This window comes from Rattus rattus, chromosome X (genome assembly GCF_011064425.1).
Source record: "Rattus rattus isolate New Zealand chromosome X, Rrattus_CSIRO_v1, whole genome shotgun sequence".
Classification (NCBI taxonomy): Eukaryota; Metazoa; Chordata; class Mammalia; order Rodentia; family Muridae; genus Rattus; species Rattus rattus.
Genome location: NC_046172.1, coordinates 92,241,565 through 92,261,985, shown reverse-complemented (window position 1 = coordinate 92,261,985; position 20,421 = coordinate 92,241,565). Strand labels below are relative to the sequence as shown.

General features: G+C 41.2%; 2 protein-coding genes across 2 annotated transcripts in view; one reads left to right on the top strand and one right to left on the bottom strand.

Moving 5' to 3' along the window:
- LOC116888646 (collagen alpha-5(IV) chain-like) overlaps positions 1–20,421 on the top strand; it is a 760,537-nt gene that overhangs the window by 202,170 nt on the left and 537,946 nt on the right. The window lies entirely within an intron of this gene.
- The window catches only part of Morc4 (MORC family CW-type zinc finger 4), a 48,717-nt gene continuing 36,496 nt past the window's right edge, over positions 8,201–20,421 (bottom strand). The window contains exons 15-17 of the mRNA XM_032889931.1: positions 10,245–10,923; positions 9,416–9,699; positions 8,201–9,115 (exon numbers count right to left, since the gene is read on the bottom strand). Of these exons, the coding sequence (XP_032745822.1) occupies positions 8,962–9,115; positions 9,416–9,699; positions 10,245–10,923 (1,117 nt within the window). The 3' untranslated portion in view covers positions 8,201–8,961. The remainder of the gene's footprint in view (positions 9,116–9,415; positions 9,700–10,244; positions 10,924–20,421) is intronic.

Here is a 20,421-nt window from a genome sequence, read left to right as displayed (position 1 = left end):
TCTGTGCTAGAGGAAGTTGACAGCTAAGGTGGAAAGAAAAGTCGTGTGTGTGTGTGTGTGTGTGTGTGTGTGTGTGTGTGTGTGTGTGTGACTATAGCACAAAGCAGAACACAGACTGCCGCTCAGGAGACAGAGGGGTACCTAAGGGTGTCTGGGGCAAATATTTATGTAAATCCCCTTAAATGCCAACCCCTTTGAAATAACACTATTTGAGCTTGGGAAGGATGGATGAGGAGGATAGAAAGAACAATCCTATTTCTTATAGCTGAAGTTCTCTGGGAGCTGAAGAATGGGATGAAGGGCCTTGGTAAGGAGGAAACAGGGTTTGACTGCCTAGGTAAGCCATTATCCATTGTTCTCACAAGACCTCTGCCGGGTTCCAAGAGAGGGAGTGACCCTAAAGTGAGCTCAGCCTTCCCTTCCTTATCTCCTTCCTTTAGGTAGTTCTTCAGAAATTGCCGGGGCAGAGGAAACAGAGTCAGTCCAGGTCTCCTGGGACCTTTTGGCTCTGGACTAGAGTATGAACGGAAACGTGTGAGGAGGAGCAAGTGCTAAAGGAGCTCAGTGTTCTAAGAGGGCAAAGGAGGCTTCACAGTGAGGGCCAACTGCTCCTTCCCTGGCCAGTGAGCACAGGATCTTTTCAGGCCTGCAGCTTCCTGCTGTAGGCCACAGAGGCCACAGACTGTGAAGTGTGTATCTTCCTCCTCAGCTGGGCTGAAGCCTGGCCCTCTTTCAGTTTGGGCTCTGTGGCCAAGCGGCTCCAAGGCTTTGATGAGAAATACTGTTATCTCAAGAAGGAAAAGAACTTCAAACAGGAAGTCCCGCAGGTTATCTCTCCCTTCTTCCCTATGTGGTTGATCATTGAATATTGTGGTGTGATCATTGATAAAAGATTAGCAGGTGGTTATCAGGGACCGCGCTACAGAGACTATGAGCTGACCACGCCCTCTCTTAACCACAGCTGACCACGCTTCTGGGAACCATAACTCTCAGAGTTTTCTGTCCCAAGAGTCCATGCTCTAGAGAAGACAAGCAGCCCTTGACAAAGCACCATACAAAGGTACATCTCGGCCCTTGGGAGGAGTTGCTGCTTTCTTGTCATCCCTGAAGTCCTGTCTCTTTGGAATGACCCTCTCACCACATCACGAGTCACCTAGAAGGTCTTTGAAGAACTTTGCAAGCACTCATGATCTTGTAGAGAGATAACCCAGGGAATACTCGTATACTTTTCCAGCATAGGTGACAAGATGGCACACTAAGTGGCAAGTGAGTGACGTGGCAGGCACAGCCTCGTTACACAATTTTCACTCTGAAATATTTTTAAAAAGTTCAGTGGGGATTGCTGGAGGCAAAGGGCAGTGCTCTAAAAGTTTAAAAAAAAACCAAAAAACCAGATGCTCCCGGTGTCTTTTCTTTGCCTGAGTTGGCTGAGTTTGCTCCAGGAAGTGCCCAGCGGGGTGTGAGAAGGGAGTAGCAGCTTCCACAAAAGACTATCTGACCATACTGGGAATTTCCTAATCCCTTGGTTTAAAGGCACTGAAGGCTTTGACTTAAAAACCAAACACATTTTCTGGGAAAAAGAAACATATTCAGCCACCAATAGGCCACTGACAACAGAAACTGCACTGGTTTTTTCCATTTAGCCCTGAAAGGAGCCAGAAGAATCCAATTTTCAAAAATAACAAACCTACAGCAGTGATTGAGAACCACGGGGGACCAGGAGCTTTGAAATAATGCACACGTCCTTCAAGTAGATGATTCAGCAGCTTCAGAGACGAGCACAGCAGAGAAATACAAAAAAGGCAGACAGGGTAAGCAAGGGGGTGCTACCATCCCGTTGGCAATTGCAGGACATCTCTTGTGGTTAATTTTACTCTTCTTTGTGTAATAATAAACTAGCATGTTCTCAAGCGTCACTTTTTTCACTCCCTGAGACTTGCCCAACTCAGCATAGTCTGGGAAGGGGGGTTCAAAGAAGCCAGAGAGAACACTCCAGGCAGGGGCAGCAAGTCCAAGACCTCCCGGAGTGTAGGAATAGGATCCCAACAACTGTTTTGATATCAGGAAAGCTGCCAAGGAACAGCCTGAGTGAAAAACCCAGTCAAGAGGAAATGAATTTCCAGGTTGTTTGGAGAGATAGTCGTTACACAAGTGAACAATTTCCGATCATGAGGGCAGTTAAACATTGTGTGTGATTTTGACCACTCCAATCAGTGTGGGCTGCCTTTAGCAGTTTTTTTTTTTTTTCCTACGAAAGGAGAAAGACTAGTTAATATGGAGCAATGGCCAAAGAGCGAGGTTTCCAGGGTCAGACAAACTTGGATTTAGATTTTTTCCTTAACATTTGGAGAAAACCGTGTCAATTTTCTACACTTGAGTTTCTTGCCTGTAAAATAGGGAGAATCCCTGGGCAGTCTTGGCATACAGGGAATTCGAAATCATTAACTCATATCTAAACATGTTGGTGATAGTGTCTGTGCTGTATAGGGATAACAAATCACACACACACACACACACACACACACACACACACCAGAGAGAGAGAGAGAGAGAGAGAGAGAGAGAGAGAGAGAGAGAGAGAGAGAGAGTGAGTCAGTCTGTAGTCCATGCAGGCCTCAACTCCTTATTTTGTAGCTGTGGCTGCAGCTAGCCTCGAACTTCTGATCTTTCTGCCTCTACCTCCTAAGTGTGTAGGTCAAAGAACAGTGAGTGCACACATGCCGGATGGATTCATATGCCATGGACGTGTGTGGAGATCAGAGGACAACTTAAGAGAGTTGGTTTTCCCCTTCTGTCATGTGGGTTCTGGGAAATGAACAAGTTAGGATGAACAACAAGTGCCTTTACCCACTAAGCCATGTCACTGGGCCGATGATGTGCACGTTCTACGAAGGATCTGAATTTAATTTAGACCGGTAGTTGTCTTTTCAAGGTGAAAGCTTTTCAAGATTCTTTCCCAAAGTTTCAATTCCCTGAAGGTCTTAGATAAATTTCTATTCATGTGGTTCTCTTAACAGAATAAGCTGGGAAGGAAAGTGGATGATATAGCTCTTTTACCTATACCTGTAATTGTGGAAGAAAACTAATTCACCGGGTCTTGCTGCTAGAGAAGAGCCCAGTCCAAGGGCACAACTGATTGGGGCTAACTTCCTGAACTTAGGGTCTGCTTAGGAAATTTCAACAGCCACGTTTCTAATTCTGAGCCTCCTAAAGCAGTGCCAAGTTCTTGATTCATTCTGTTCCTTGGATATTCACTTGAAGCTTTTTGATTAGCCTGTGTGTTCCTATATTCCTGTTACCATCATGTGATTATACTATTCCCTATAACTGGAAAGTTCTCTCTTTACATCGGACTGTCTCACTCCAGGTTTTCGGAGTCTAGCTGGATGAGCAGACTTGGGGAGTCTTTTTCTCATTCATCAAGTTATTTTCTATGGCCTTCAGAACACGATGGACAGATGTGTGGAGTGTGTTTGGCACGTAGAAAGCAACCAAAGAATTTGTATTACATTACTGAAAAGTGGGTTGGGAGTTTGTGGTGATTCACATCAAGATACTGAGTAACAAAAATGTAGTCTTCAGACTTTATTTTCGATTACAAAACTGGATGGGGGTTATAGTTCACTAGTACCATATATATTTAGCATGCACAAAGCCCTACTTCAATAGTCAGTACCCATAAGTAAAATAAATTGGTGATCATGTCTCATGCATTGACTACCTTTTGTACGCCTAAGACTCTCGGTCACTTCTTACACTTATTTAATTATCCAAACATGTGCTCTGACTTTTGAGACACTCTTCTCACTATGCAGCCAAGGCGAGCCTTGACTCTGGATCTTTGTGCCTTGGTCTCTTGAATGCCGAGCTTACAACCTTACACTGACTTTGTAAAAGATCTATTTTATTTCGATTCACGTGTCTGTGCATATGTACAAATGGGTGCCCGTGGGACCAGAAGAGGGTTCAGATCCCCTTAAGCTGGAATACTAGACAACTTCAAGCTTCCCAATGTGGGTGCTGGGAACTGAACCTCTAGGCGAGCACGCAATCACTACAAGCTCTCCGAATCCCTGAACCATCTCTCCAGCCCAAGGTGACTTTGGAATGCGAGCATTTGGATGGTTCATGATATAAATTATTCGGTAAGGTGATCCTCATGAAACATGCCAGCCTTTAAGGGAAATCATGCTTGCCTTAGCATGATCTTACACCTTGACCTTACTCCTCAAGAATTCTTGAGAAAACTGCTATCCTTCACTCCTAATGTAGTGATGCAGAGAGTAGTTTTCCTTCACAGTATAGAATTTGTAAACATGTTCTTTCTTGAGCCTGCCCCTGGGAACTAAGAACACAGTCTCTGCCTCTAAATTTTTAAGCCAGACAATGTACAAGTACCGGCCATGGGCAAACAAACCCTCCTGGCCTCTGAGGTCGTGAGGGTTCCTGGTCTGTTCATCATCCGTGGTACCATCTGTTCACACAAGTGTGTGCTGACCTAACCCATGCCCAGAACTTGTTTCCTCAGACTTGCTCTGTTCTCAGCTTGTGAATAACTCTTCTTTTTACAGCCGCAATGAACCACCATCTCTCTTGAAAAGACTGAAGAGGAATTCTTAGAGGAATTTTTTTTTTTCTGTTTGGTTCTTACTCTCAAGTTCTGGTCTGTTCAGAAGCCTCCTGGTTACATTTTGTACTTCTCAGTATCTATTCAGGTTGTTTGTGTGAGGAATACTCGGCTCCCCTTTGTCCTTCACAGTCTAATGTCTCACACCGAAAGGTTGCTGAACAGTAACTACTAGGCTACTCACAGCAACCCCACTCCTACAGCTGGCAGCACCTACTGTGTCGGTCTTTCATCTTCAGAGGTTAATGCCCAGGGCTGTTATCTACCTCACTCATACTCGGTTATTCACTCTCTTACATGAATGGGACATTGTTTAGATCACTGAGATGGAGATATGAACAAAACACATCATTAAACCATTCATAACAATCATTTATTGCTCATTTCCTATATCCCAGATACTATGATAAGCAGTAGGATACAGTGGTTAGCAAACCAAGCATGGTCATATAGAACTTATTGAAACAGGTATATAGGAACAACGTGTATTATATTTACCGCTGGGGATCACACAGCACATAGTAGGTGTCCAATGAATATTTCTTCAATGAATGAAAATGACCAAGTCTATAAGCTTGCTATGAATTAGAAGCAAGACAAGGGAATTGTGGGATGATTTGGGGTAGAAATAGCGGACAAAGTCAAGACCTTTCTGGGAAGAAGATCGAAGCAAGAAAAGTGAACCATGCCAAAACTGGGAACAGCTTTCCCAAAGGGCAGAATGGGTAACGAACATCTCAGGAGAAGGCACAATATAGCTGGCGGTCTGGGCTTAAGTGAGAGCTTGGTATGTTTCTGTGGGAAGCAAAGTGTGCAGGGGCAAAGTGGTAAACAATGAAAAACCACTGAGACAAATGTAAGAGGTAGGTAGGGCTCTTTGTAGGACACTGTTAACAGGGGTGGATTGTGCTCTAAGTGAAATGAGGCCTTATCACCTCCAAGCAGAGAGTCACATGATTTGATTTGTTATTTATTTTGAAAAACACACTACTTCTAGTAAGAAGACAACTATGAGAACAAGGGAGGGTCTGGTGTCTCTATTGGACTTTACGATCGATACAAGGCAAAATACTGATGGGAGTTTGGACTAAGGTTGTTGTGGTAAAAGTGAGGAAAGTCAACATAATGCCTTGGAAACAAAAACAACAGACTTGTTGACAGACTGGATGTGGGGAATGAGAGAAGAGGAATTAAAGATGACTTCCAGGTTTCTAGCTGAAGCAACTGGGTGGGAGGAGGTGCCATTTTCTAACATGAAAAAATTGTGGGGGTGGAATAGTCCTGGGGTATGTCACTGTTTATTTTTTAACATGATTTACTTGAAATGTCTGTGAGATATGTAAGTGTAAATGTCAAGTAGGCAGTTGAATATCAATCTGGAGCTTTCTTATAGGGAAAGTAGGATCAGGAAGTTTATGATACAAGTCTTACAAATGACACAAGGCTTAAATGTTCAGAGAAACATTTCATACCTTCCTGGGTGAGAGGAATTTTCAAAAATAAGTTGGCATTTGAACCAAAGGAAAGATGATTAAGGAGAACATTCCAGAAGTGGAATAGCAAAGGCAGAGGTCAAATCTTAAGGCACATTTGGAAACTGACAGGTTCCATGTGCGTGGAATATAGCTCGTGTTTGGCTTGTTGGAAGATGAGAAAGGGTGGTTATGGCAGATACCAGGGGGTTTGAGAATCATGCCAAAAAAAAAATTACAGTGCATTCTGTGGTCAATACTGAGCAATAATAGGTCTTTGAGCAGAGATGTGACTTGATAAAGTTGAGCTTTTATTAAGAAGTGTGTATTGAGGAATGAGGGTAGGAGATGAGGGAGGCCATTTAAGAATCTATTTCAACTGTCAAGGAATGAGATAATAAGTGCCCACATGCTAACTGTGACAAGTTAAAGAGAAACATTTAACCTAAGTAAAGAGATTTATGTTAACCGAAGAGGAAAGCCAGGAAGAGGCAACTATGTTTGCTTTGTCGGTGTCTGTCTTCATACTAAACCATGGTTTCTGGTAAGGATGGGCAACACTCTTCAATCCTTTATTCCACAGTGGTTTTTAACACGAGTTCAAGACTCACAGGAATATCTATGATGGGCCACCTTTCAAAGTGGTATTGTCCACACTAGAGAATCCCTTCATTGCAGTAAGTAGGGGTAAAGGATGAAATAGACAACAGACAGACCAACGCAGCCTCTGAGGTTAGGTGACAGCCTGATGTGGCAAATGACAAAGGGCTGCTGAGACAACATGGAGGTAGGCAGCGGGTCTTCTGGGACATTTGTGAAAGGTTAGAATTTCAACACGAGTGTCTGTGGCGGTGGCAATAGCTCTTGTTACTGGAGTGGACAGACACACAGGTGAGCGTTGCTGGAAGCAGCAGCCTGGATTGAAAAGCTCGGACTGATCAGGCAAGTTTGTGCAGACAGGAAGCACGGGTAAGGATGAGTTAAGTTTTCCATCTTTCTTCCCCTTTAAAGCTCCGTTATTTGCCTCCCCTCCCCACACTCACCCAACAAATAGCTACACAGGCTGAACTTCCCATTCACCGGATATTCCTCCTCTCTTGGGCTCCCATTCATACTATTCTTAATCTATGTAAAAGTCCCTCCCCGCCCCTCCCCACCCCCGTCCCTATGTGACAAGTACCACTGAGAAAATAATTGCATGTGTTACCCTTCCCTTGCTAGGAATCCCATTTAGACAACTGAGGCCTTGGATACTGATGCAAATGGATACAATGGAGGGAATGATGCAGCCTCTGGAGCTGGAGTGAGGTAGAGTGGTGGAGCAGGGCTATGTTTAAGTACCATTCTAATGGTGAAGCCTGGCTACTGGCCTCCCCATATTCTCTACAGACTCACAGGAATATCTATGTATGATGGCCTCCTTCCAAAGAAGGTAAACTATCCCTAGGACAGTCTTCTGAGATTAATCTGCCGAGGAAAACAGAATGACTATCCAAAGTGTTTGGTCTGTACTAGAGAATACTCTTACTGATGGGCGATCCCACCTTCCAATATTCCTATCTTTTACTTCCTGGTTTTCAATGCTAAGATACACATATACATAGGTATCTATATATAGTGTTCCCTGCTCAGTGACCCTGCAGGCATACCTTAGCTCTTTGGAGACTATATACTATATAAATATAATAAAGCGATGGATTCACAAAACATTTTTACATGTGCATAAGATGTACTTCTGTACTCTGAGGTCTATCTCTCACTTGGTATAGCCTAGAAAGTATGTAGACATATTGTGAGGAATAGCAACTAAATCTTTCTATCCTAAAATATTTCCCCTGTTACCTGAAATTTAATATTTAGATCCTTATATATTTATTTTATATATTGGTTATTACAATAAAAATACCATGGAGGATGGGTGAGTTGGCTGGCGGGTTCCCTTTATACTAACCTATCACTCTTACCAAACACATTTTTCACATTCTGGATTGTTTTTGCACATTTGTTTATGCTGTCTCTCCAGAGGTAATATTAAACTCAACATAACTTATAAATGTAAAATTATGTCATACTTTCATAAATGTCTCATTTGACACCCAAATTCAAGCCTACTTGTTAGCTTTCAAAACAATTTATTTTCCAATGTAAGAAGAGCGACAAGAATGTTAGAGAAAAAAAAATTTGAACAGGGCAAGAAGATAGGAAGAAAAAAAAATCATCAATCATAATCCTACCACCTAAGCACCAACCATCCTTAAGAGTGTTGTCACTCACGTTCACTCTTGAAAGCTTCATTTAGGTCCCAATTACAGTGTACTGCCTTCCTTTAAACTTCTCTCCTCTACCTTCCGTGTCATGTGTGTACCACTCACATACACCATACCCTTCTTGGTATAGTTAGATAATTTGGTGGGCCTTGTGCTTCCAACTAGATTGTTAGAACCTTGGCAGGGCTGAAATCATTACTTGGCCCACCAAGTACATTGGACCCAACATTTGCTGACTGATTTAACCTAAATCAATACAATCCATTATCAAGAATATGAAACAGGCCAAGTATCTAGATCATCAAAATTAGAACTTTCAGGTCACCTAACTTGGTGACTATTGCTTTGCTGTTCCTGAACTCTTACAAGGCTGTTTAATGGGCCTCTCTCTTCACACCCACCATGAATGTGATTAAGAGCCAGGACTCATTCAAAGATTCTCCATATAAGGCATAAGGGTGAAAGAAAGAGGCTGGGGTCTGGGGGAGGGGTAGGAAGGGAGAAGGGGAGAAAGAAGAGACACGACAAGGGAGGACATTCAGTACACAGGCAGATGAGAGAAAAGAAAGCTAGGAGAGGATATATAGTCTGGTGCTCAGTCCAGTATGTGATTTGCCTCCAGCACTGTGTACAGGATCCCATCCACTTGTTCTGAGTCAAACCCGATCTCACGAAGCTCCAAGTGAGGGATGACAGAAGTAAGGAGATAGCTGACGTGGACACGTAGCCGAGTGAGCCTGGCCAGAGCCCTGTATGACGGAGTGAGGGGGGCAGGAGGAGAAGAGATGACATGGAGTCATTAGCCAACAGAATAAAATGAAGTCCCTTCAAAATGGGCCTACATCCTTAACAATTCTGTCTCCACTAGGTAAAAAAGGTCTGAAAGTACCATGCCATCAAACACTGGGACACTGGCTGCGGCTTTCTAAGAAATAATTACTCAATCTGTGGTGGTCTATGAATTAAGGCTTCCTCCCAGCAGCTGGGGGTCTCAGCGGATTAATTCCCATTAGTACTCACAAGCTGATAACTAAACCCTAGGAATTAACCTTTCTAGGTCATCTCCCTCTGGGCTCCGGAAGGAGACCTGGGCCTTCTGCAATACTTCCAGGTGTGACTGTGTCTCTTTCAGTTTCTCTTTCAGTTCTTGCTTCTCCTCTTTGGTTCTTTCTAGCTCAGCTTTCAGAATCTGGAATTCAGCTTGGCGATAACCCATGTGCTTCTTGCTCCAGTATAAGCCTTCTGTCTCCTGGGTACTATAGGTCACCAATTCATGTTGAGCTTTCTTATATTCAGAATGCCAGTGATTTTTCTCCTGTTCCAGCTCTTCTACCTGTAGTCCAAGAAAGAGGAATTCAATGACTCAATATACAACCAAAAGAGTACCAAAAACCATTCCTAAACTACCCTGTGATTCTATTATTTATAATGCTTTATTGTACCTACACAAATCTCGTCAAACCTACAACAGAAAGGGAAAGTACACTAGGGTGCACTCAATCTGAGACACACCACAGTCTGGTTGATGGGGATTTAATTTAAAAGCCCCAGAGTACGGAAAAAAATCACCCAAATAGCAACGCGCTAGCCCAGTGATTCTCAACCTGTGGGTCATGACCCCATGGGGAGTCAAATGACTCCTTTTACCAGAGGTTGCCTAAGACCATCAGAAAACAAAGATATTTACATCACTATTTGTAACCATAGCAAAATTACAGTTATGGGGTAGCAACAAAAATAACTTTATGGTTGGGGGTCACCACAACATGAGGAAACTGTATGAAAAGGTCCCAGCATTAGGAAGGATGAGAACCACTGCCCTCATCCTTTGCTTACAAACACCTCTTCTTATCCCTAGTAGTAATGTGTTGCCCAAACCTTTTGCTGGAACAAATTCCTTTCAGCCAAAACACGTTCCAATTTTTCCGTGGTTCTCTTCAATTCTTCCAACTGTTTCCGGTTCTTTGTCTTTGCCATGTTTCGACTTCTGCTCTCCTGGCAGCCCTTTCCATTCCCAGCAGTGGCTGCAGGAGCCGCAGAAGAATAAGGATGTGCTCTCTTCCAGGATTCTGCTCTCTTTCTTTTGCCTACAAACTCTTCCCTGTTAAAGGGAACTAGCTGGATGGGAGCTCCTGAATCGGCAACTCCCTTAGCAACACCGACAACAGCTACAAAAGGCCCTTTATTCATGTCTTTGTCTATGTTCTCACTACTTCTGTTAGACTCTTCTGCTACCAATTTTGGCATCTGATCTTCTAATTCTTCAGGAAGCAGAAACCCCTGATCTTGGTCCTGGGACCCTGGACAAAGCGCTGGGGCTTCCCTATTCTGTTCTGCACGCTTGTTTGATTCTGGGTATTCTGGTATGAGATGTGGTGGTGTACTTCTCTCAGAACTGGATTTATCAGGGCTGTTGTCTCCTTCTGGGTAAGCAGTGGCTGCTTCTACCCTCCTGTAATAACTAGACATGGAATAATCTATAGGACATAGCGTCGTGTCAGTTTGGATCTTCCTTCGTTTCTCTGCAGGCTCCTCGCCTAGGATTAATTTGTATTTCCTGAAAAAAGAAGAGATAAAAGCATAACTTGTCACAGAACGGGTAAAGAATATTCTTATTTAACAATGCCCCTCCTCATGACACATGTTCTTTCAGATTAGGACCACTAACGTGGTGGAGATATGGTTTATTCCAAGAGTATGATAGACGCCGTCCCTGGTGTGTCAGTGTAATAGAACCTTTTAAGAGGAAGACCCTTGTGGGAGGTTGTTTGGCTACTGGGGCTGTTATCTTCAGAAGGGATTAAAGCACTCATGGGACCCTGAGTTAGTTCCCAGGAAAACCAGATGTTATAACAGATGTAATATCTCTCACACACTCAACCCTAACATTGCGATCACATTCGTCATAGGGCCTTCTACCAGAGGCAAGATGATAGCACCACCATACCATGCCCTCAAATCTTTAGACCTGGAATCTCAACAAACATTTTTTTTTTCATTTTAAAGTTACCTGGTTTAATGTATTCTGTTCATTAATGAAGCAGTATGAGAACTCAGCCCCTCTAAGCCCCAACCCCTTCACTCATGCATCTGGATGAGTTGACAAATGGTGTTAAGGGAGAAATAAAGTCAATGCGTTTTAACAGTCAGCATAAGAATAAAACAGGAGTAGGCCGAGCTTGGTAAAACATTTTAAAGATGAAGTTTAAACCAGTCTAACTGCGAGGCTTCCTAAAAGCAAATAGAGGAAAGACAAACAAAAACTAAACACACACACACACACACACACACACACACACACACACACACACACACACACACACAATCTCTTAACATAGAATGGAATAAAAGGTCATAAAAACGCCTACCAGTGTATGCAGAGAATAAAGCCAGCTCATTAATTTTAAAGTATCACAAAACCCTCCAGTATCAAAGACTTAGCATATTTTTTTATATTGCAACAGAACTTTGTACAATTCCTTGCCAGCCAAGTGGATTATGGCTATTGCCCATTATTCCTCTGTAAAAGTTAATTAAAACACAAGGCCCTAGTTAGAAACCAAGAAAGTAGACCAGTCAGTTCAAGTCATTTTCCCATTATTACAAACAACTTCATTTGCTCAGGCACAAACTGAGCGTTCCTTTGTTCTTCAGAGACGTCAGGAGGATGGTCTGAAATCGCTTTCCTTTTCTGGCTGCTAGAAGTACTAATTGGGTGAAGAATCCAAACAGCCAATGCCACAGAGATCCACGGGCGATTTTATACAGGCTGAAGGATCGGAATGCTATGTTCATTCTTATAATTGCCCTCTCTTCGGGTAACCAAGAAATTTCACAGTAAAAAAAATGTTGAACTTTTAGTGAGAAAGAATTAGGCATGTAATTTGCCTCCTCAGAGGACCTCAAGGCTGCCCATTGCTCTGTGGTTTCTGAGAACGAGCGTGAGACACCTCAGTCTTAACTTTTTATAATGCTCTGAGTTTTTCAGAACCCAAACTGGCCTGCCATCTTAACGGATCTGTTGTTACCCATTAGGGAGATGAAGAAGGATTCTGAGGCTATGAGGGAACATGCATTCCATCCTTAAGACACTGCATAGGTCTGCTTAGCTCCGGTGCTGAGGAGAGTAACACATTCCATTGACAGGAACGGAGGCAAGGTTTGTATAATACTGAAAGAAACGCTGAATACAGTACGGCCTGTAATGTCAGCACTCGGGAAGCTTGAGGCAGGAAGACTGATGAGACTTCGAAACCAACCTAGACAAAAGGGCGGCAAGGGAAGGCTAAAGAATGAACCTGTCTAAAAAAAAAAAAAAAAAAAAAAACAGACAAAAAAAGTTTTATGAAAGGTAAATAAACTAGTATTGACTGTCTGATCTTTATTTCCCCTACTCTAGGAGCTCTGTTCCTGGTTCCACTTTTGACAGTGGTCCTTCATTCTAGTAATCTCAGACAATCTGTTGGACCCAACCTATGGGAAGGCAAAACCTCCCACATTCTCCCAAGTCCTAACACCCGAGTCCTGTATTTACAACAGCTTAGCACACATTTCCCCTGGATGGTATCTCAGTGGGTATAAAACCGACTCTTCACCTTTTCCTTCAAACAGGTTTTGTCTCTTCTGTTTTTCTTGGTGTCAACAATATCCAAGTGTTGGCAATTTTTATGGTGTTTTATATGGTGTCTTACACTGCGAACATTGCTAGCTGAGGCCGTTCTGGATTATTGCAATGGCTTCCTGGGACTGGTGTTCCCTCCAGCTCATGCACTAACTTAATATCCTGAATACCGCTTCAGCTTATGCAATTCCCATTTCTAAATTTTTATGTGTTGCTTCCAATAACATAAAATTTAAATGTTTTAAGCTGGACAATCTAGCTTTCCCATGGCTAAACCTTATCTAATTCTCTCAATTGGAAGGTAATATTATCTCAACTACTTGTCAAGGATGATCAGGAAGAGGTTATACTCAAATGTCTGCTAATGCTAAGTAGCAGATCCAGGTGGGATATATAATTTGGCCTTAACTGTATCTTGTATTGTTCTGTTACAAATGCTGGACAAATTGAATTGTTGGGTGACTTATTGTGCTCCATTTGAACAGAATAAGCTTCTCTTTTCTAACATTTCACGTCTAAATCTAGCTTGAGTGCTATTTCTGAATTTTTGTAACACTGTGTGTGCACACACACTCCTGCACGCACGCATTAGCACAAGTACATGTGTGTGCAGAGGCCAGGAGTGAATACTGGGCGAGTGGTTCCTTAAGAATCACTCACCTCGCTTTTTGAGACAGGGTCTCTCATTGGACCCTGGAGCTTGTGATTAGGCAAGGTTAGCTGGAGGGTCAGCCAGGGATATACAGAGCAACCCTGCCTCAAACCAACAGCAACAACAAAACATAGAACTATCATGTATATTTCTCCAGAAACCTTGGTGCTTCACTCTAGGAATCAACCCTCATACTAGACCTATATGCACTCCTTTGGTAAAGAGTTTGTGTTATAATGCTAGAAATCATCCAACAACATGGCTTCTTTTTGTCACCCTATCTGTTGTTACTTTAAATTTTAAATTATCTTCTAAAGTATCTTACATTTTCTGACAAAACTGCATAGATCATCCTCCCACTCCTTCAAAAAGCTTCCTGAAGCACTTTTCTCTGATTGACTCTGAGTTGAGTACGCAGAAGACTATATTGAGATTAGAGTACTTCAGTTCTTGCACATTCACGCTCCTATTTTTGACTATGTTTGAGATAAAATACTAGGCAAGAATAAGAATCAAAACCATGGCTCCTGTACAGTCTGTGTGTACTCACTTCCTGAGGACCTCTTACTGATCCACTTAGAGTATATATGGCCATCGACATAAATTTTCTGCTTCAGACTTTGGAACAGTTAACAAGCCAGGCTTTTTATAATTGGTCTCTTTTATTTAGCATGTTTCCAAGGTTTATCCAAGTTGTAGTCCACATCAGTATATCGCTGCTGCTCTTGCACTGCTATGGTTTGAGTATGCACTCCAATAATTTACATGTCAAGGCCTAATTCCTACTGTTTAATATAAAATATGGAAACTTAATTCAAATATGTTTGGAGGTAGGGTCTTTGGGAGGTGATTAGAGTTAGATAAGGTCATTAGGGACTGTCCCCCATGATTAAATGTAAGAGTCGTCAAAACGAGAGGGGAAAACAGAAAATCAAGGGAAAGAGAGGGAGAGAGAAGAGGAGGACAGTGCAGGGGGAAAGAGATTGGTTGGAACTGGCAACATAGAAAATATAGACACAGACACAGATGTGCTCTCCCTGTCTCTTACCACATGACACCACCTCAGTGCTCTGCCAAAAGGCTTCACTTCTCCTGACCTAGTGATGTGCTACTAATATTTACAGCTTCCAGAACTAAATTAAATAAATCTGATTTTTTTCATAGGGTTACTCAGTCTAGGGCATTTCATTATACTAACAAGTAAGTTCACTAATATAAGTACTTTATATGGCTGGGCAAGATTCCATTGTATGGCTTTTTAATTTTATGTATTTTATTCTTCCTTTTGAGAATATCATAAAACATAATTTAATCATATTCATGCCCTTCCCCCCTCCTCCCCTCTCCACACTTTATCCTCCCTTTCCTCCTTAACTACCCAATTCTGAGTTTTCTTCATATCTTTCCCCAACATCAAGTCCAGATTCTGTTATCAGACTAGTCTTGGGAGTGGGCTTACCCTGGAGTGACATCAGTAAAGAGAACAGCACCATCTCAGTAGATACAGAAAAGAAATTTGACAAAATCCAACATCCCTTCATGAGGAAATTCTTGAAGCATTTAGGGATTCAAAGTCCATATCTCAATATATTAAAATATTCAACCACAAAACTCCCTACATATGATAAATACATTCAGTAAAAGTAGTAGAAACAAACCATGCACACACACACACACACACACACAGAGAGAGAGAGAGAGAGAGAGAGAGAGAGAGAGAGAGAGCTTTTTATATATAAACAACAAACAAAATCGGACAGACAACAGTGGTGGTGGTATAGCTGGGCAGTGGTGAGTGCCTTTAATCATGAGTTTGAGGCCAGCCTGGTCTATTGAGTGAGTTCCAGGACAGTCAAGTTACACAGAGAATCCTGTCTTTAAAAACAAAACAAAGCAAAGCAAAACAAAACAAAAACAAAAAGAAAGAAAAAAGAAAAAAAAAAAAACAAAACCAACCACCAAAGAAAGAAATAGAAGAGGATATTATATTTTTGTATTAAGTACTATGCTGATAAGAATTTGGGTGGTTTCTATTTTTTGCTATAAACATATGTATGAATATACAGGTTTACTTTTCTAGAATGTATACTTTGAAGTAGAATAACTGGGAGATCAGCTATTTGAAGATTCTGTAGTATTTCCAGTCTCTTTCACTGAAGCAACTATGATATTTTGCATTTCTGTCAACAAACAAAGGTTCCATTTGTACAGCACCACCACCAACACCTACTATCTATCCTTTTGAAGATAGCCACCTCAGCGGCTGTGAGGTAACAGTTCATTTTGGTTTCGTTTGGCATTGTTTTCATGGTTATTGGTACCAAGCTTCCTCTCATGTGCTTGCTACTCACCTGTGTATCTTCTTTGGCCCACTAAGCTACTTTATTCATGTATGAGTATTTGCCTGCATGTATGTATTCACATGTACTATCTGTTTGCCTAGGGCTTGCAATGGCCAGAAGACGGTGTCATACATGCTGGAACTGGAGCTCCAGGTGGTTGTGGGAGCTGGGCTCTTAATCACTGATTTGCCTCTGTAGCCTCTCAGATCTTTTAATTTTTACATGTATCAAGTGAACTATTTTTCATTATTCCTACCAGTTTGTGTGAATGCGTGCATGCAAACGTGCATGCGTGTGTGCGTGTGTGCGTGCGTGCGTGCGTGCGTGTGTGTGTTCCAAGAAACTATAGCCTAGTCCATGGCTACAAAAACTTCTGTTTTATTTTAGAAGTCTTAAAGTTTTAGCTGTTACACTTAGATAGGAAAGCAATTATTCAAATCTACTGACCATAAATGTAACGGTATGTTTTTATTTTCTTTTCCATTGAAATATGTATGTACCCTTATACCACCATCACACTGTCTTGACTACTGGAGATTATTACAGGTGAGCGAAATGCTAACTTTGCTAACTTTCTTCTTTTTCAAGAGTGTTTGGACTGATTTTATGTTCCTGGCATTTGCATATGAATTTTAGAATGAGTCTGTTGATATCACAACAGGGACATCTGGTGTTTGGAAAGACATTATACTGCATCTGTAGACCAGTTGGAGACTACTGAGATATTTTTTTAAAGTAAGAAATCCTTTGATAACAGAAATGACAGATGCCTTTCTATTCATTTACTCTGCCTTTAATTCAACAACGTTTTGTTGTTTTCTAGTGGACAGATAATGTTTGTTCCACTTCTGTTACATTTATTCTAGATATTTTTGAAGGTATCATAAATAAAGTTGCATTTGGCCTTTTCCCTTAAATGTTGTTGTTCTTTAAACATTGTGGATTTTAGTCTTGCTGATTTTCTCTACTGTTTTGCTTGTCTCTGTTTCATTTCCACTTTAGTCATTTCCTTCCTTCTGTCTGATTATGCCTTCCCAATGGGCTTTATCATTAACTGTCTCTTTTTCTATCTAGAAGATTTTTGTTTTAAAGCATATAACCTTAGACGGTCTTGTTGAAATAAGTCTGGGCTGGCACGATGTCCCAGAAGGTAAAGGCACCTGACACCAAGCCTGACCACCTGATTTTGATCTCTGGAATCTGCATGATGAAAGAAGAGAACCAAATCCTATGAGTTCTTCTCTGACTGCCATACAAATGCTGTAGCACATGCATGTGTACAAACACACACTTACATATATAAAATAAGTAATTAGCTGTAAAAGTAAGAGTCAAAAGACTTATCTGTTAGACTTGTAAATTTAACTTCTTGAAGATAGTTAATTAAATTAAATTAAAATTAAATTTTTGGTGGATAGTCTTCTTTTTTCTAATCCTCGAAATAGTGTATCTTTTAAACATCTGTTTTATATTGTCATAACAGAATACCAGAGCTGGGTAACTTTAAAGGAAAGGGGTAATTATTTTGGTTCACAGTGCTGGATGCTGATCTCATCGGCTTCTGGAGAAAGTCTCACTCCAGGCTCACTTATGGTAGAAGGTAGAGAAATACTCGGATGACAGAGACCTTCACAATGGAAGATCTAACATCTCCTGATGGTCGGAGGAATACTGTTACCCTGACAATACCACGTCAGCCTCAGTTTGGCTGGGAACAAGCCACATTCTAGTCATAGTAGCACCCCATCACCTTCTGATCTTCATTTTTTAAATGAGAAATTACCCATTAATCTTAATGAGATTTGCTAGTACAAGACCATTCACTTATACTCTCTGCTTTAGGGATTCTCTCTGTACCTTTGGCTGTCAGTATTTTCACTAATACATGACTGCTTGTTTATCTATTTTGAGTCTGTCGCACTTAAATGCCCAGGCCAGTGCCACTCATTGAGTCTGGCAAGACTTCAGTTATTATTTGAAAATGCCATTTCTCCTCCCTCTGTCTCTTCTTCATGTAATATTACATAGAGTTTGTGTACTTGCCTCAGAAGCTTTTTCCGTTGTCAGTTCTGTCTATATTCTTCTGATTGAATTATCTCTAATTGGACTGTCCCATTTCAGGAATTTGTTATTCTTCTTACTTTTAAGAGAAAATTTCGGGGCTGGAGGATGGCTCAGGGGTTAAGAGCTCTGACTGCTCTTCCAGAGGTCCTGAGTTCAATTCCCAGCAACCACATGGTGGCTCACAACCATCTGTAATGGGATCTGATGCCCTTTTCTGGTGTGTCTGAAGACAGCTACAGTGTGCTCATATATAATAAATAAATAAATCTTTAAAAAAAAAAAAGAGAAAATTTCAGGTCTGTACTTTTTACATACAGAATTTGTTTTATTTGCTTGTTTTAAAAATAGTCTATGTTCTTTTATTATTTTGTACGTGATGAAACGCTATCTCCATATCTGCCTTAATATTTTATTCATAATTTCCTTTAGGTCTTTGAACAATGGTTGCTTTGGAGTCCATCTGCCAGACAAAACACCCAGATATCTTCAAGAGCAGTTTCAATGGCCTATTTTTCTTCCTATGTACAGCTTATGCTTTCATATTTCCTTGCATATCTCATAATTTGTTCTTGACATCTAACCATTTTAGCAAATATAGTATAAAAACTCTAGACACTGATTCTCCCTGTCTTGGCTCTATAGTGTTTCTGCTTGCATATTTTTATTACATTTTATTTTACTTTAGTTTTTATGTCTGTATACATGTGCATTCTATGATATGCATGTGGACGTCAGTGAAGAACTTGTGGGAGTTGGCTCTCTCCTTCCTTCATGTGTGTCTCATGGATTGAATTCAGACAACCCAGGGCTCACCCCTGGTTTTATCACAGACCACTGAACACTTATTGGTCAGAATTTGTGATTAAGTGCCCCTCTCCAGTTAGGTTTTTACCCATTTATCCTGTATTTGTTTGTGCCTTGGAGGCTTCCACCAAAATTTAAGGAGTTTGCTTCTGCAACATATTCACTTTGCAATTGCTTATATATCCCTTCTTTAGTCAACTCTGAGAGAGCAGAGACTTGAACAAACATCCATCCATCCATCCATCCATCCATCCATCCATCCATACATACATAGTCCAAATTATCAGGGATGTGTATGATTTTATCTTCAAAACTGGCTTCTTAGGAATTGTCACTGGATAAGAGCATTATTTGGCTAATGACTGGTGGTCATAGTATTCAATCTATGCCAATGGGGTTGCTACCTGTTGGCTGTTTTCTCTGAATGCAGCTTGGGTACTGGTTTCAAGTTCCCCTTATGTCCTCTTATTCTGTTTGTTTCTTAGTGGGTGCTGATTATGCATAGCCTTGCTGACACCTAGAATTAACTGCCATCTCAAGAAACTTATCTTAATTGTCTTTCCCCGATTCCATTACCAAACTTCTGGATGTCTGGCTATTTTATTTCTGTAAGCTGTATTATAGAATTATAAGCAACTTCTTAATGATTACCTGTCATGGTCTATTTTATTTCTGACAGGGTCCTCATGCATGAGATTCTTGATACTTTGTTGCAGATAAAGTCAGGTCCTTTAGGTAGAGTCACAGAGTTCAACCTTAAGGCCCACCTTATGCAAAAAAAAGTAGAAGTAGAGACAATAGCCTATTTCTTCCAGAGGTAAATCTCTGCATTATGAGCGAGGACTGGAGCCATTCTGGACTTGTTCCACCTACAATGAACCTTTGATCTATGAGCAGTCATGAACTGGTGCAATGAAAGCCTAGTTTTGTCAGCACGCTATGCCTGAGTGAATGCCTCCACCCTGCACGAGGGAGATGAGAGACTCAGTCTTTTTGGTTCTATCTCAATCTACCTTCCACCGTACAAAGCTGGGGGAGATGACAACAGTCAGAGGCAATGCTCCTCCCAAACAAACCAGGATTCCTCGGCAACAGAGGTATCTTTTAAGTATTATTTTAAAATACAAACTCATCAGCTTTCAGCATAATTTATTCAAAATGTATAAATAAATACAGTCTTTCCTTTGCTGATACACCTATGGCTATTTTAGACCTTACTTTGTACCATTTGTGAGGGAATGTGCATGTACTGGAGATATTTGCATTTAGCACTGGCTAGTTCATCATCTCGGATCCCATTATTACTCTAAAAGAATACCTTTCATCCAGCACCCAAGCATATGCAGAATGAATGGACAGAAGTAAATTGCTCTCTCTAACAGAAACAAGCTGTTTTTCCATAAAAGGTTATGACTTACACACTGCCTGAACCTATTGTACAGTAATTCCTTTTCTCCCCTTGCTAGGTGTGTCAGACTCATAAAGTCATTTTTAATAACCTTCATGGAGGACCCTTCTATCCTGCCCAAGGTATGACTTCTTAAAGGTCTCTTGAACAGACTAGGCTTTATT